The sequence below is a fragment of the Pezoporus occidentalis genome, unplaced genomic scaffold (genome assembly GCF_034315485.1).
Source record: "Pezoporus occidentalis ecotype Australia unplaced genomic scaffold, CSIRO_AGI_Poc_V1 ctg1, whole genome shotgun sequence".
Lineage (NCBI taxonomy): Eukaryota > Metazoa > Chordata > Aves > Psittaciformes > Psittacidae > Pezoporus > Pezoporus occidentalis.
Window position 1 is genome coordinate 13,376,712 of NW_026912778.1, and position 16,968 is coordinate 13,393,679.

A 16,968-nucleotide genomic window follows, 5' to 3' on the forward strand; every position below is an offset into this window, starting at 1 on the left:
GTCTCTGCCTGTTGGCAGGGGTGTTGGGACTAGATGGTCTTCCAGGTCCCTTCCAACCCAAACTATTTGGTGTATGTGCTTTAGATGGGTGTATTCTCATACTATGTCATTAGACTGTCTCTCCAGTTGCCCACTTCCTGCGCTCTTGAGCAGGCAAGATGGAGAAAACTCCATCTTCCTAACAAAGGCACCTGCCTTGCACCTCTCATCACCACAAAAACCTGCCTAAAATCTCCCGAGGACGCAGAGTAATTACAGTATTTATGAAGTGAAAACAAGTGCCACGGGTTTGCTTTTAGCGTTACCTAAGAGACTCCATTTTAGTTCACATCTTCCCGTGCAGAACTTCCCTCTTTTGGAAGCATGACTGGAAAACACCAAGGAAGGCCGGGGCGAGGGCGGTGAAGCCTGGGGCGGCGGCGGCGGCGGCGGCGGTTTGGCGGCGGGAGGGCCGGGGCCCGCCTCCTCTGACAGGCGGGGCGGGGCCGTGTCATGCGGGCCGCAGCACCGGGAAGCGCGGAGCCGAGCCGGGAAGCAGGATGGTGGGCTGGGGCTGGGCGCTGCTGTGCCCCGCCGCGCTCCTTGTGGTGGCGGAGCTCGTCTGGGCGCCGGACCCGGTGAGCCTGGCGGCGGGAGGAGAGGGGGACGGCGCGGAGCGGAGGGGATAGCTCCCGGCTCTCTCCGGAGGGAGGAGGCGGCCGGGGCCGGGCGGTGTGAGGGCAGCCGGCCCCAGGCAGGAGGCCTTTAACTTCACGCGTGTGGGTTCGAGATAGAGCCTGGCTCCCCTCACGGACTTTGTAACTTCTAAATGGCTCATCTGACAGCTTTGGTTGCGGTTACAAGTCGTGGCGTTTATAGGGTGTGTTTTGCAAGTCCTTACTCATCCCCGCGTTCAATTTCATACACATCTGTAATGTGACTGTTGTAATATTACAGCAAAGCAGAGATATTCAGAAGGAAACTTAAGAAGGCCTTGCTAAAAGTGCATACACCTTTGAATCTGCTCAGTGTATTTGTTACAGCTGTACCCAAGGTTAGAAGTATGGAGCAGGTGGGCTTGGGGTATCCTGGTTTGGTTTTGTTTTTATTTTAACTGAGTAGGTGAAATATTTAACTTTTGGTGGAATTGAGAGGTCAGGGGAGTGGGGAGTTACTTGGAACCTGGTGGCTTCCATCTCCTGCATGGAGATGGAGCTGTTGTTGGATGGAACTGATGAAACTGCTGTTCTTGCTTCCTGATGTGTTTCGTTATTCCCAAAGCTTCAAAGCACTTTTTGATCTCTTCAGTTTCCCAATCTTCTCATCCTCTGGGAAGAGGACAGTTTTTTAAATATCTCTGGATCTCAAAATGCTCTTCTGCAACCTGTTTTTAAATACAGTTTATATTAGATACTTAAATATTCTGAGAACATACTACTTCCTGTATTCTTTTGTGTTTGCTATAAGACTTTTCCTAGCAAGTTATATTAATTTCAGTAAAATGAGTGTGGGTTTTGGGAGAGGGAGAACTGCAGGAAAGGCTCTGGAGGACTGTGAACATCTGGGTGACCAATCTTCCCTTATTGCCCTGACTATACAGGATTTTCGTTAACCAGGAGCATGGAAGCTAAATGCCATGAATTACATCTCAGTGGTGCAGACAGTCAGTCCGTTTTGCTTTTGGTTAGGCCCCCTCAGCCATACTCAACTTCTTGTCCGAACTGCAGATTAAGTTGGCTTGGAACCCCATTTCTTCAGCGTTGCCAGAGTACTCTGAACTTCCTTGTTCAGAAAGGTGCAGAGCAGTGGGACTGCTGCGGCAGAGTGCTGCACTGGCATCGTCCTGTAGGGGAAGAGGAGCCGGGAGAAAAATGTATTAGGCCACAGAGTTCACAGACAGAAAGATGCTGCATGTAATGGTTTACTTTGCCTGAAGGAGATTGAGTGCCATGTCCTTAAACTGTATAACCTTATTTTGTAGCTCAAAGAGCTTTTTGTATTTATTTTTAAAAATGAAGGTGGGAAACACTGAATATTCAGGAAGGATGCTGGAGATGGTCCACCTCAGAAGTGTTTCTGAGGGTAATAAAGAAAGTGCTGGCATTCCTCAGACTGGGGGAGTACATTCCACCTATTTCATATTAATGAAATCAGGCTAAGTTTTAAAATATTAACTTGGCAGTCATTAAGCTCTGCATTAATTTTCTGTACTAGAGTTAATAACTGTCATCACTTGATATCCTTTTCCCAGGTTGCAATTATTCTTGGCAGTTTTCTGGCTGTTTTGGTTCCTCTTCTGGTCTACCTTTTTTTTTTTTTCTTTTTATACAATCAGTTGTAATAGAAATCATCTGTGCTACTTCCATTTTTATATCTTGTTTCCATCTTTCCCCATACTGTGTTGTCTTTCTCTTCCACTGTGTTCTCTTTCTTTAAGTGTTTGGTCCTGTGCTGCCACACATTCATTTTTGTATGGTTACGTGCATGCAAATTTGAAAGAAAGAAAGAAAGAGGTTTTAATCACCACTCAAGAATAGCTGTATTCCTCCTAGGCAGTTCAGTGCATGTTTGAAAAGCAAGTCTATAGTGATGACCTCCTGATTGGAGCCAGCTTCTGCTGGCTCTTTCTGGGACACCCCCTCTGGCTTGTCATGTTGGAAACTCAAGGCGATCCTCTCATCCTGGAAGGCTGCTCCTGCTTCTCAGACAGCATTTATTGTTCCTCTACCAGTGTCAGACCTCTGCGGAGGGGAGGACCTCGCTGACCAAAGAAGTAGCTCCATAGCTGTTCATTTCAGGCCAGTGACAAAGTGCCTCATGGCTTTTCTGTTGCTGTAAGAAAGTATTTTAGGTGTCTCTTTTAATCTTTAACTTGCAGGAGAAGTTTGCAGTCAGTCTTCAGCTGATTGCAGAAGGCAATGTTTTTTTATTCGCAACCAGCCAAAACATTTCTAGTTTTCTGGTTGTCTTGACATCTTTTTAAATTACTGCTTATGTGCCAGCATATAGTAGTTTACTTAAGAAACTGTTAATAATATTGGCTTTCATCGGATATCACAATCAATGCTAGCAGTTTTGGAAGGTATATGGTTTGGTTTGGAGATTCTTGGTTTCTTTAGCTTGCTTTATAAATAGACAGGTGAGAAGTCTAAAATCACTGACATGTAAAGAGGGAACATTTTCTCTGTATCTTTCCCATAACTCTTCCTTTAGCTGTTATTTTACCCACCTTTTTTGTGGCTTAGGTTGCAAAGGGCTCAGAAGATAAAAATAGCTACAAATACAAGATTAAAATCTCAGGAGTGACGTAACATTTGGCACGTGGAACACCGCTGAAAATCCTTTGAAATCAGTTTGCATGGTTGCTACCGTTTCCTCTGCATACACGTGGGCTATACAGACAGATCAACTGAACTTTCATCCACTGCAGATAATTTTTTGTTACAGGCTTTGTCTCTCAAGAAGCATGTTCTGACAGCAGGTATCTCATGAAGGTTCAGATCTGTGCATCCGTTGCACTAGTATGTGTATGTAATGTCACTTTTTCTGATTGATTTTAGTATTGCAGGATGGAAAATTTCAGAAGACTGTTGCATTAGTACTGTTAAGCTTTTGCTTGGCTTTGCACAAAGACTGACTTTTGTTGCCTAATTAGTCATCTGATATCCACCCCCTATACTCCTTGTTTTGAAACTTCCTCATTTTGAAAATTAAATGGCCTCTTCTGTTTGACCTTTTGTTCCAGCTATGCAAAGGCTATAGCTGCACCACCGTGAGATCTAGGAAACACACATAGCTGCTGGTCCTATACCTTCGCCTTGTATGTAGAACCAAAATTCATCCCATACTTTTTCTCAGCAGCTGGAAACAGTACAAAAAGAGGTCACATGATAGCACACAGAAACCAGTCCCAATTTCAAATTCCTGTTTCCACTTGTAACAAATTATGCCAGTGTTTAAAGCTTGTGACATTGTGTAAGGCATTGTGTTTTCAAGATTAATGCATTAAAAACAGATAATGTGATGAGCCCAAAGAGAACATGGACATTAGTTAGCTTTTTTGTCCAGATAGATACGTAGCTACTAGACATCTTGTGTCAGTTTTTAATGGAGCCAGAGTGCATTATAAGGACACATTAGTAATATAATTAGTAAAGCCAAATAAATATTGGAAATCAAAGTGTGTGTGAGGAGTGGTGGAATAATCGCTAAATATTCTTATTTCTATTCTGTCTCCCAGACACTTGTGTCTTGGAAGGTTTTCTATGGAGTCCTGGAATAGCGTGTGTACCTTTCTTTTTTCCTAGTGGGACATACTGTGCTCTTAGTTGCTTACTGATCTGTTCTGATAGCTTGGGGACCAAGTCTGGTCTGTTCTCAACTGGCTTGAAGCACAAGTGTGGCTAGTAGGCATTCACTTGTATTTCACTGGGTAAAACATGTAGATATAATTGTAGCATGTATATGCATATGTTTACATATGTATGTGCATGCTTTATGTGATTGATGGGAAAACACCCTTGCATTCACTTTGAGAATGCCTAAATACAGTCCTCAAATTTTCATTTGTAAGTAAGTGTTCTCACAGGAATGAAGGTAACTAGTTTTTAGTTATATTCCTGAAATGTGCCTCTCATAATATTTAGCAGCAGTTCAGCATCACTTTCCCACACTAAATAAGAAGTCATGCCATGTAGCTCATTGCACAGAGTAATTTGCCTAGAGTTTGTCGTGCTTTCTCTGCTGCAGCTGCACAATGCAGCTTAATGCTGAGCATAGTTATGAATGATGCTATAAAATGTGATTATGAACAAACTGGTCAGTGCTGAGATTTAAGGTTTCTGAACTTGTCTATAGAATATGCTTATTCAACTCTTTGTTCAATCCCACGGGGTAAAAATGCATCTGTATATTTATGGCAAACTTGTGCTTGCCTTGGACTAAGCTGTTGTTTGTCCCCTACCTCTTGTGTTCTCCTCTGCACCCTTTCCAAAGTCCCAAGACTCTCTTTATTATCGACTCATCAGGAACTGAATTTGTTGATTAGTCCTAGAGGTTTAATTCAAATTTAAGGCTGATAGAGTAATAGTGTTTTAACTAAGAAGCTGAATTGTAATGGTTTGCTGTCTTTACAGTATGGAGAAGAATGCAGGACTAAAACATACCCTCCTTCAGGGCCAACGTAAGTAATCCGTTTCAACTTGGCTAACAAATGGCAGAATAGTAGTGATTTGCAAGTCTGACCAGTTTTGGAGTTTTTTAGTAACTTGTTCCTTTGCATCTGTAAAAAATGCTAGTTACAGGTGGGAAGCACTTGTTTTGTCAAATGTTTTTTCAAAGCCTTCTTCAAATTTAAACTTTGGCACTTACCTTTCAGGTTCAAAGGGAACATACCCACATATGTCATAAATCTTGATTTACCTCCCAGCAAAAGATGGGATAACTTGATGCGCGACAAAAAGACAGAGGTATGAAATTCAGAGCTTGCTTTGAAGCTTAGGAGGTATAAAACTAGCTCATAGCCTGTACTTTGAAAAAAGGTTTGGAAAGGAATACCTGTGCTAAAGTTCTCTGAAAGGGATAACATTTCTACTTGACTTTTTTATTATGACTCTAGACTAAAATAATTGCTTGAGTAAAACTTCATTCTGTTCAGCTCTTGAGCTTGTAGCATCCAGCAAGTAGGGGCACTGATGTTTGGGATGTAGAGAAAAAGAAACTGATGCAGGATAAAGCAGGCTTTCATTTATCAAAGTCCTTTACTCATGAAGCAGTACAGAACAAAGAGGAGAGGAGTACACAAAAGGGACAGCCACAGCAAAATGAAAGGAAACAGAGGCAGCATCCCTTCTCTGCACATCCCTGCTTCTCTCAAAACACTGCAGAAGATGCTGAAGTGAATTTCCTGCGCTTTTCAGGGTTGCTGCTTCCATCACTGGTGCTTACAGAGCAGAAATCATTTTTAAAATACTCAAAACTATTTCAGACTATTTAGAGCAGCTTCTTCTAAAGGTTGCTGGAAATTCAAACCAGTAATGTTTAATTTCCCCAAAAAGGCCAGGGATTTTTGCTATATCCCTGCTAACTTTGACCTTTCAGCTCTGAAGGCCAGACAAATTCTACTTACACTATAGTATTTATTTGAACTGTTGGAAGCTTCAGGTTTACCTTGAATTCTAACAGGTTCTCTCTCTCATGTACTTAGTTAGATCACATGGAGTGGAACTCTGTGGCAATTCACATGTTGCAGATGGAAAGCATGTACTTCTGTAAGAAATTTATTGAGTCTTTTTGGCTTCAAGAACATCAGTGCTTAAGTGAAGAGCATTTAATTAACATTTTTAAAGACAGAAGAGTGCAGCATATTAAAACATGATCAAAGGAGCAGAAGACAAGGATGGCTTTTCCTTGTAATTCTTTTTCTCTGGTAGAAGTACACCAGAAGTCAGAGCTAATCGAGAAAGCTATTTGAATAAAGGTTGAAGAATGACTCTTTAATGAGGAGTTAGGGGTGGTTTTCTCAGCAGGAACACAACATTTAGCACTTGCCTTGAATACGTATTTTTCACCAAAATGATTTTTTGAAGGAGTTCTGTTAATATTGTAGCAATCCTAATGCTCCAGATGTACTCAGTAAAAGCTCTTGTTCTTTTTAGCTGAAGACTGTGGTCCAGAATATTAAAGATATAGCAAATACCTTCTTCCCCAGTGGCAAAGTTGTTGACATAGTGGATAAGAAAATAGTAAGTATTTTCAGCTTAAGAACTTTATTACTGTATGCTCGACTACCAGAATTGGAGTGTGCCGCTAAATCTGGCAGTTAAGAACTTCATGAGTGATAATTCTTCCAGAACAAAAATGCTGTTTCAAAGAGTTACTCTGAAATTTTTCCTTCTTCCTACTCTGAGCTACTCTGAAACCATCAAACCTAAAATGCACACATCTCTTCCTCCTCTGAATTTTTCTAAGATCTTTTCAAGTTTGGATCAGTCATGACAGACATATGCTACTTATTGAAACCAGGACATTGCTGTAGCAAAACACTTCATTGGAATTCTCTTGGCTATGTTCAACTCCTTTTAAACAGTAGAATAAAATCAGGTTTTGAAAACTGTCATAAATATCTGAGTAGAGAGACAACTGACCAGGTCTCACCTTACAAAATAATTTGGTTCTGATTAAAATAGGCTTGGGCATGGAATCAGAACGGGGGGAACACAGTGTAGCACTAGAGACAGCATAAGGTAAGATTTGTCCCGCATCTTTATTTACAGCAGCCTTAGGTCATACTGGCCATGCTTCATTTGCATCCCTGTGTGCCGGAGTAGGGTTGATGTAAATGTGGCATCTACAGTAGTAGTGACACTGTGAAAGGTAGGGATTCCCAAAAAGTCAAGCTGAGTTCTGGTTGAGCTTTTAGCATGTAAGAGTCTTGCACTCTGTTCTGGCTGCTGCTGCTAACAATAATAAAGATACTGTGCTAATCTCTGTTGTTCACACATCGGTATTTTGATAAGTAATAGTTTTTGCTTTCCCCAAGTACGTACTTGTCATCCTCAAGTTTTACAAGCTGCAGAGGAATTCAGTACTCTGTATTTGCAAGAAGGGTGTACTACTGGGGAGAGATTTGTTTTAAGTAACGGAATAGTATTGATTTACACAAGTAATGTACAAAACTTTTCCTTTCAGGTTCACCTGACAGCCACACTTCCTTATCCTTTCAATGAAGAACTTACAGGGATTGCAAATTCATCTGGGATTCCTTTGGGTAATAGTTTCCAGCACTCTGTTAACATTGTGAAAAGCCAGACTCATTTAAGATTAGTATGTGTACAACCTGCCCTATAGTTATAGTCATCTGTGACTATAACAAATAAATTATTAATGAAGTAGATAAAGCAATAAATTGCATGTCAAACTAAATGAAACCAGAAACAGTATTTTGGAGGAGAATGGCAAGAAATCACATACGCCTTTCATCAGGCTGGAAATTCTCTGTAGAGCTGTAGCTTCTCACTCCTGAGTTTTGGGAAATGGAGCAAGTTTCAGTTCCTGTGCACCAGAATTTGAGGGAAATGCTTCATTCTCGTTGGTTTCCCATTCAGCTGTGTGGCTACTGTTGACATACCAAGAAGGCAAGGCTTAGTTTCATGCTGTGCTTTCTTTCACTTTGCTACATCCTCCTGCCTTCCTTCCACACTTTGTGAAAAAGAATGCCATTCCAGTGAGAAATAGACATTGAATTCTTCCAGAATTGTGACAAAGAAGATCCCTAGACCTGCTTCCACTGCTTTGCCCATACAGGAGCAGCATACCTGGTGCTAATCAGCAGCTCTTCTATGCAAGAGTGGTATATAGAGTACATTTCTTCTTTAAAGTGAATTTTATAGCTTGTTTTGAAGTTTCCAGAGGAGGAAATATCAATTACTGTCAGTTTTCTGTATGGTAAAGCAGAAGACCAAAGGATTCTGATCCTTCTGTTTGCCTTTCAGAAAGCTCTTGATTTTGGTGAAACAATCATTTCAGTGCTCAAATGAGATTTAAACAGAAATTCTTTAGAGAAATACCATAGAATGTTGAACTTTGCAGTATATTTTTTTCTTACTTTTTTTTTTCTCTGCTCATGGCAAAAGTTTCAGACTATTGAACTTTGTTTCTTTTTGTTCTAGGGGAAATTGTTATTTTTAACATCTTTTATGAAATTTTTACTGTATGTACATCAATAGTGGCGGAAGATAAAACAGGTAATGCAACCCAGAATTTACATAAGAATCTTTTATGTAGGAGAGGGTCCAGGTCAATTAACACAAACATAGTCCTTCTCAACTGCAGGCAAGAAGGTCTGGTAGAAGAGACTAAAAGCAATGATAATAAAAAGGTATTCCTGAGAAGAGAGCAAGAGATCACAGTTGTCTGAGGTTAAAAAAAAGGAAAAAGTACCTTCAAAGATTACAGTAGCTGGCATTTGTTTTTCTAGGGGAAAGAAACACCAGCCAGGCATCTGATACTTTCTCAGTGCTATGAGGGGTTCTAGTGCAATCTGTTTCGCATCTAGTTCCTAGTTATTGCTTATGAAAATGGATAGCCTGTTCTAAGAAAAAAAAGACTTCTTCTGTTACTCAGTTCTGCTGCCCTTGTCTGTACCTGTTCCAGCTCAGGAAATGTCTATGGGGTTCTCAGAGGGCTTACGAACATCTCACTTTGAGAGGAAGCTCAAGGTAATAGCATTGCATTAAGATAATGTGGAAAGCATCTCAGGCTGAGAGGGACAGCAGTTTACAAGATTACTGGATTTCAATTATGGCAAAACACTTCGTTAATCCAACCCCTCCCCCCCATTTACTGGGCTTATGAAAAGGGCAAGTAGACAATGGTATTTTCCTTGCTCACTTTCCCAGGTATTTTTCCTGCTTATTTCCTGATTTTCTAAGCTGAAATTTATGTCTCTTTCTTTATAAAATAGTGTTTAATCTTTTTATTGCTATACAGGGAAGCTGTACCATGCCAGAAACTTGGATTTTGGGCTTTTTCTTGGGTAAGTAACCACACTTTCCATTATTTGTGTTTGTTAATTTTTAAACCCAAAGGGAAAGCTGAACTTGAAATTTCTACACACATTCTATGAGTCTAAATGATGAATTGGACATTCGAACTGTGACAAGTAGTTCTGGATTGCAGGTTGTGAAAAAAGGGCTAAAAAAATCCAACAAAAAGGTAGTTCTGCTGATCTTATGTCAAATTACTGCAAGTGTGTCAAGAATGACTTTGTAAAACAGTTGCGTTCCGTGATAGTGGTTTCTCAGCTTCAATTAAAACTGTTACTAACCAAAGAAAGGTCCATGTGACCGTATCTCCGAGGCATGGTTTGTTCTTTAAATGGTGGGACAGAAGCACCAACTGTAGTGTATACAGAGAAATGTGGATTGGATTGAAGCTTGGTTTTGTGGTTGCTTTTTTTTTTCACCCAAATTCTTCCCTTAGTTACTGTACTGTGCTCAACTGGCACTTCCCATCATTCATGACTTTGACTCAGAAGCCAGTGCTTTGTACTCCACCAATCTAACAATATCATTCATTTGGATATAAATTCTAGTTTGGTGCCCAGCACTGGATTCTTTTCTAATTTTCATTTCATACCTTGTGATCATGTAGTTCTATTATCCCAGTTTATTGTGTAATGTCACACATCCAGATGGCTCTCATTGCCCAGATGGAATTTTAATGTCCATCTTCTTTAAGATTCTTACCTGCCTATCAAAAACTCTTAATGTTGTCAGCTGTGACTCCACCTATCCCTTGGTTTGGCTTGTGTTGAAATTCTCACACTAGTCAGAAATACTGGGAACATGCTCCCTGAAAATTAAAGCAACTTCCAAAGTTGCTCCCAGAACCTGATTCCTTCCATAGAATGTAATGGTCTGCTAAGTGCACTTTAGCACCCTGTTGCCTACAAACTGTTCTGGCTTAATTTACAAACTACACTAGGGCTTCCCTTAGGGTAGAGCAAATCCAATAGTATGTGGTTTGTTTTCTCCCTTTGAAAAGTCAGGATTTGAGGGAACCGGATCATTCTGCTGCAGAACAAGCTGTACATGCTTTCAGAATACAGTAGGTTTGATGTCACAGGTAGTACCTGTAGCAGTCTCCTTTTGCCAGCAGGAATAGAAGAAAGTTATGTGTGTCAAGGCAAACCAGCTGTATCGGTTGTGCTGTTTAATACCGAGTAGTGCATATGCTCTTGGTTCAAACAAAACTGGGTTCTTTTCACCGACTGCTTTTGTATTTAGACTTCCTAATTGTGTATTGCTCGTGCTGCTACCGTAACTGCTGAGCAGTGGTGCTGGCTGACATGAGTAAGATTAGAGGACAGGTATCACACACAGGAAATCTGTGTGCTGTGAAGGGAAGTTTTAAAAGCTGCTGAGGGAAGGAGGTTTCAAATGCTGTACTGTCTTCTGCAGGTGGGATGTTAAAAATAACTCCTGGACTTTAACTCGGGAACTGAAGCCCATAGTGGTGAACTTGGACTTCCAGAGAAACAACAAAACAGTATTCAAATCTACAAATTTTGCAGGATACATAGGCATGGTGTCTGGAGTCAAACCAGTAAGTAAGGGGAGGGAGGGTTGTCAGTTTGTTAATAACACTTTGGGCTTCCTTTTAAGATGTAGATTTGCCTGCTTTCACTCTCTGCCTTGGGATGGTTTTTAATAAATGATATCCTAATTGTTCTGGTACACTGTATAGCTGTTTGAAGAAAGGTAAAAAACCCTAATGCCAGACGTTGAATTCTGACTACAAACAGAAGTGAACAAGCGGTTGGAGTTTCTTGCTAGCAAAGGGATACTGCTGTGATCCCAGAGGTGAAATGGCATAGCTGTGCTATTTTAATTCCTTCTCTAATCCTTGGAAAAGGAGTCCTACATTGCAAGTTTTTTTTATTATTTCTTTTTTTAATAGGCACCTGAAATTTGGGGGTTATCTTAAGTCCTTATAAAACAGCAGTGGAGAATATGCCGAGGTCTCCAGCTTACCACAACTCCTTTCCTACATGCTCTGGCTTTTATCCTCTATAGCAGGTGGCCCTTTTTGTAGCAGAGCATTTCTGGCATAAATCCCTGCATTGTATCCATTTATTTTTTTACTGGTAAAATAAACTGGGAGCAGTCCATTCTGAAAATAATCCAGTGTAGATGAATTCCACTTTCCTTCAAAAGAAAATAGTTGGACTGGGATTTGAGTTTGCATTGCATGTTGAACTGCATACAGCTGCATGCCCATGTGAACAGCAATAACATATTAGGGTGTACTTAACACTGGGACTGAAATATCTACCTTCAAACTGAGGCAATATTCAGAGGTTTGGGAAGAAGGTAATATACAGCAGGGGAAGGAAAACTGGTAATCCGGTGATGCAGCAAGGACCAAGAGAAAAATGTCCACAGGCTTGACCTGCTTAGCATATAAGCATGGTTTGCTGGGTTGCTGTGCCCAGGCTGGAAGACTATGAATTACCATTTCACTTCCTCAAGCAGTGGTAAATTAGGTTCTTCTCTGCATGGGCTTAATCTTGCAGCCCAAAGGGGAAAAGTCTAGCGAACAAGAAGCTCAACTGGTATGTGAACTGTGATGCTGCCCCTTGTTTATTACTGACATCAGTGGGGTGGTGATGAATGGATGTTGACTTGTTTAATGCTTTTCAGGACTTGTTCACTCTGACAATGAATGAGCGTTTCAGTCTTGATGGTGGTTATGTTGGTGAGTAATGCTTATTCCTTTCACTATTTCTGTACAAGTTCTTCAGACCTTGGGCATACCGGTTAGCTTAATAAACAGGCACACAAATGGTGAAAAGATTCCAGATGAATAAGATAAAACACAGTTCACTTTAGAGGCTGTGAGAGTTAGAATAGCATGTGTGAACCTTCTCAAATTATTGTAACCAGTGCTGTTTTGCAGGAATCTTCGAATGGTTTCTTGGTAGAAGAGATGGTATGTGGATGGGCTTTCTTACAAGAGCAATACTAGAGAATGCTACAAGGTATTTCCCCCACCCACTCACACTCAATATTCTGCTGCTTTAATCTCCTTTGCTTTCAACTGGCATGAACACTGTAGATGTATCTAATGATCTTATCGCTTGGTATCTAATGATACAGATACCTTCCTAGAAGCCTTAACATTAAATAGTTCTGGTTTTGCTGTTAGCCTGTAGGAGGGAGAAGCATCACACATGATCCCTTAGAACTCCTCAAATTGTTTTCTCTGATATATTTGTTCCAATGAACCTATTGGCATCTGAGTGTGTAACGGCAGCATTCTGCATCAAAACACATCTGAAAGGTTTTTTTAGGAAGTAAACAGCAACAAAAGCTCTCACACAGTAAATGAATTAGATGGAGTATGACACAGCATGTACATTTAAACCAGGAATAAGATGATGAAAAGCATAGAGTACCTCCCAACAACCATACTTTAAATACAAAAGTGAGTAGAGGTGCTTTGCTTAAATGCATTTCTTCATTGTGATACAACCTCCTCATGTGCATGAAAGGGGAAGAAAGGTGCAACTACTGAACTGTTCTTGGGTCTGTGAAACTCATTTTTCTGTACTTCAACCATTTATGATGTTTAATAGTCCAACACTACTTTGTTATCTGCAGTTACCAGGACGCAAAAGACAAACTGGCAAAAACAAGACTGCTGGCTCCAGCTTACTTTATACTGGGTGGAAAAAATTCAGGAGAAGGGTGTGTGATAACTCGTTCCAGGACAGCCACTCTGGATATCTGGGAGTGAGTATGCTTGACCTGACACCTGATTTGGCTTTCCAGAAGAGGATAGGTTCCAACAATAATTGCATCCCATGTTTCTCGTGACTGCTGTTGTCCAAAAACTCACTTCAGCATTGTCGAAAAATTCCACAGGAACCCTAAAAAAAATCTGCCTGTATGTAGTATATACTATATATGTACTTCCTGTATACTTAGAGAAGCAAAACACAAACATACACCTCTTTTCCAGCCTTGATATCCAGAAAGGTACGTGGTACGTCTTAGAAACAAACTACGATCGCTGGAAGCCTCCACTGATCTTGGATAATCGCAGAACACCTGCAATGAAATGCCTGAACCAGACAACACAAGAGGTAAACATCTTCCCAATACCTCTTCTTGCTTCTTTGAAGCTTCCAGGCTCCAGTACTGATCTGACACTGGCCGGAGCGGTCGGGGCATTTGCAAGCACAGCTCTAATAACAAAAGTGGCTAACAGTTTTGTAGCAATTCGTCTGTGCTCCTGGGTAATGAAGTACCAGCTGCTCTTCACACAAATGGGTTTTAGTTTTAGAGTTTCTCTTCATGTAGGTGGGTTTCTTGCAAGCATGTTCTGCAGCTGCATGTGCAGGAGGTTAAACAGGAGATACTTTGAGAGAGATTTTCAGTGTTTCCTGGGCTGTTTTAACACCAGTGAAATTCAAACACATGTTGTCAGGCAGCAAACATTGACACTCGGGTGTCCTATGCTGTACTGAGATCTGGTCTGCTCAGGTTTTTGCAACCCATATTCTTCTGATCTCAAGATGCACAAGTACCATGTACTCTTAAAGCTGTATCTTACCATCTAATTGAGCAATAACGAAGTTACAGTTTTGAGCATTTACACTTACGGGTTAATATCCCTTACCATCAATGTATTATTTTCTTTTTAGAACCTCTCCTTACCAGCAATTTATGATGTTCTTTCTACAAAGCCTGTCCTCAACAAGGTAATGCTTCTATTTCTGCAGAAGGTTTAGAGTGGGGGCAGACTTAACTACTGTATGTCTAAGGAGGAGGCCACAGTGGTACATTCAGAGTTTTTTTAGGTGAAAATGTGCATAAAAGTGAAACAAATTCCATGCTTACTTTGTGAAAGCAAAAGTGCTGTTTTCCAGAGGCCCTACACCTTTAAAACTCTGAGCAGGCTGAGCCCTTTTCTCCTAGCAGGCTCTGGTTTGAGGCAGCATTTGTACTATAAACATCTGAAGGACCCTTCTAACCTGAATTAACCTGTGGTGCATGCCTTTATAAGTAGCGTGGAACAGGTTAATACACATCATGGTTTAGGGCATACTACATGCACATTCTTCTTGCAACAGAAGATGTTTTAGTCTGAACTTGAGGTTTTGGTGTTTGGGGAGGGGGGAAGGACTAGAAGGATGGAAAGAGTTTTTGAATGATAAAGTTTAGTTACTGTATTAAGTGGAAGCAGCATTCTTGGGTGAGGACACAAGCTGTGCATACTTGCATGTTGTTGACTGAATAAGATAAATGCTCATTTTAGTTGAACTGTTCATCTAGTATCAGAGAGAGTTTTTCCACTAATTGCTGTAATGAGGCTCTGTCTTTTTCTTTCCCTTTTCTCTGCTTCCTCCCACCTGCCTGACAGCTGACTGTGTGCACAACACTGATGGAGGTGGATAATGGCCATACAGAGACTTACCTGCGGGAGTGCCCAGATCCCTGTAGCCCTTGGTAGTCCTCTACCTTTCCTATGTTGGAAGCTGCTTGTCAGAGTTGGAGGTCATCCAAGAAAAAATAATTTTGGAAAAAGATTCCTCAAACTCCTCTCTTCAGAAATCTAATGGCTACATAGAAATGTCAATGAGCTTCTAACAGTGGGGGCCCCACTGTCACAGTGGACTTTCCTGCTTTCTGACCAGCCATTGTGCTGACAAATGTATACTAATGAATGTCTGGTTTGATTTCAGCCATTTCTGACAAATGAGTTTAGCAGCTGGCTCTAGATCTCTTCAGTCTTGGCAGTGTTCTTTGTTTGGTTTGTTGTTGCTTGTGGGTTTGTTATTTTTTCTTATTTGGTTGGGGTTTTTAGACTTCCAAAGCACACAGGAGTTAAAATTGCACTTATCAAGCATGAAAAATACTGGGTATAAGAAGGCCATCTGGGAGGAATGAATAACAGAACTGTACCCTAAACACCCTAAACACATTAAGGTGAATTGCTAGTGTTCTCCAGTGTAAGGAGATTTCAGAGATAACCTGTTATAAAATAACCTACCAGGTGTCATACCTACGCACAGAAATGAGGTCTTAGGGCAATACCTAAAATGAGATCTGAGCCAAAAAAATGTCTTTTCACTAATGTAAAGATACTCTGCTGAAGCTTTTTCTTGGCCCAGTAACAATTTTTTAATACAGATTATTCTGTTGTCTCAAGAAAATAAATACTAATACAGTACATATTGTTAAGAACTACTTATTTCACCAAGTAACAAATGCACTGATTTTGTACCTCAGTGGCAGTCACTGTGCATGTTACATAGCACATGGCAAAAAAATCTGTCTCATACAATCTCATAACAGTGTGATTTAGATCAGGGGAAGATGCCTGTATAGTGTGATAAGCAGGTTCTGGGACATTTGATTCATATAAAGCAGTTAAACCAAGTCAGATAATACAGTCTGTACCATTAAGAGCATATTGTGTACTTCTGAGGTCGCACCTTAATCTGGTAGGGGGTTGTTCAGGTTTATTTGGAATTAGTTGTTTAACAGCCATAATCAAATTACTTTGTCATTTAAAAATAAGTAAGTTTACTTGCTTAATGAGCCCTGTCCCACTTTAGCATATGTGGAGCAAGGCAGTGTAGACTATTTACAGTCATTAACTAATGAGCTTTTGGTATGTCCCTTGTGCAAGACAATCCACATTTCCACACTGGAAATTGCTTTACAATTGCAAAAGCACAGCTAAATCCTGTGGATGTCTGGCCAGAGCCTGAATACCTGTGCCTGCTGTTGACTAAAATAAACAAAGCTGTTTAGAAATAAAAAGCCCAACAACTATGTCTTATGGGTCTGCCTTATAGGGAAAAAGTGTTGAATGTGATGAATTATTGATTTAACCTTCGCCTGTCAACTCTGAAAGCACTTGATTTGAAGGTTTTCTCAATCCAGACAAAAAGTTTAATTTGTTACAGATAGAGACATCTGGTTTTAACAGCAGTTTACTGCCCCCTCCTGCTTCTGCTGCCCTAGGCACTGTAATGGAAGCTAAGACCGTTTCACTGAAGAAATGTATACAGCAACTTGAAACTTTGGGATTTCATTTAGCTTCTTTGTTATTTTTTTCTCGAGCAGAAAGACACAACAAAAATGGGCATGCTTCATAGAATCACACCATGGTTTGGGTTGGAAGGGGCCTGAAAGTTCATCCAGTTCCAGCCCCCTGCCATGTGCAGGGACACCTTCCACTGGAGCAGGTTGCTCCAAGCTCCGTCTAACCTGGCCTTGAACACTGCCAGGGATGGTGCAGCCACAGCTTCTCTGGGTACCCCATACCAGTGTCTCACCACCCTCACAGTAAAGAGTTTCTTCCCAATGTCTAATAGTTGAGGTACCTCACAAACACTGAAGAGGTGGCCTGAGCTTTTGTTTTAAGGTTTATTTTTCCCTAGGTCAAAGAAGCAGCTGTACATATTTTCTCTTT

General features: G+C 40.7%; 1 protein-coding gene across 1 annotated transcript; it reads left to right on the top strand.

Moving 5' to 3' along the window:
• The first annotated feature begins 470 nt into the window (after nucleotides 1-470).
• On the top strand, nucleotides 471-16,313 carry ASAH1 (N-acylsphingosine amidohydrolase 1). Its single transcript, XM_062640087.1, has 14 exons — nucleotides 471-617; nucleotides 5,115-5,161; nucleotides 5,357-5,447; nucleotides 6,636-6,722; nucleotides 7,669-7,747; nucleotides 8,649-8,723; nucleotides 9,469-9,514; nucleotides 10,941-11,085; nucleotides 12,183-12,237; nucleotides 12,439-12,520; nucleotides 13,143-13,274; nucleotides 13,504-13,627; nucleotides 14,189-14,245; nucleotides 14,908-16,313. Exons 1-14 carry the CDS (start codon nucleotides 540-542, stop codon nucleotides 14,995-14,997), a joined length of 1,188 nt encoding a protein of 395 aa, XP_062496071.1. The 5' UTR covers nucleotides 471-539; the 3' UTR covers nucleotides 14,998-16,313.
• Nucleotides 16,314-16,968: the final 655 nt, after the last annotated feature.

What these genes read in the sequence shown, in the direction of transcription:
- ASAH1 (XM_062640087.1), top strand. Translation starts at nt 540, where the DNA reads ATGGTGGGCTGGGGCTGGGCGCTGCTGTGCCCCGCCGCGCTCCTTGTG. An exon ending in TGGTGTCTGGAGTCAAACCA is followed by an intron (nt 11,086 to 12,182) that starts GTAAGTAAGGGG and finishes AATGCTTTTCAG; the next exon opens with GACTTGTTCACTCTGACAAT. An exon ending in CAAAGCCTGTCCTCAACAAG is followed by an intron (nt 14,246 to 14,907) that starts GTAATGCTTCTA and finishes CCTGCCTGACAG; the next exon opens with CTGACTGTGTGCACAACACT.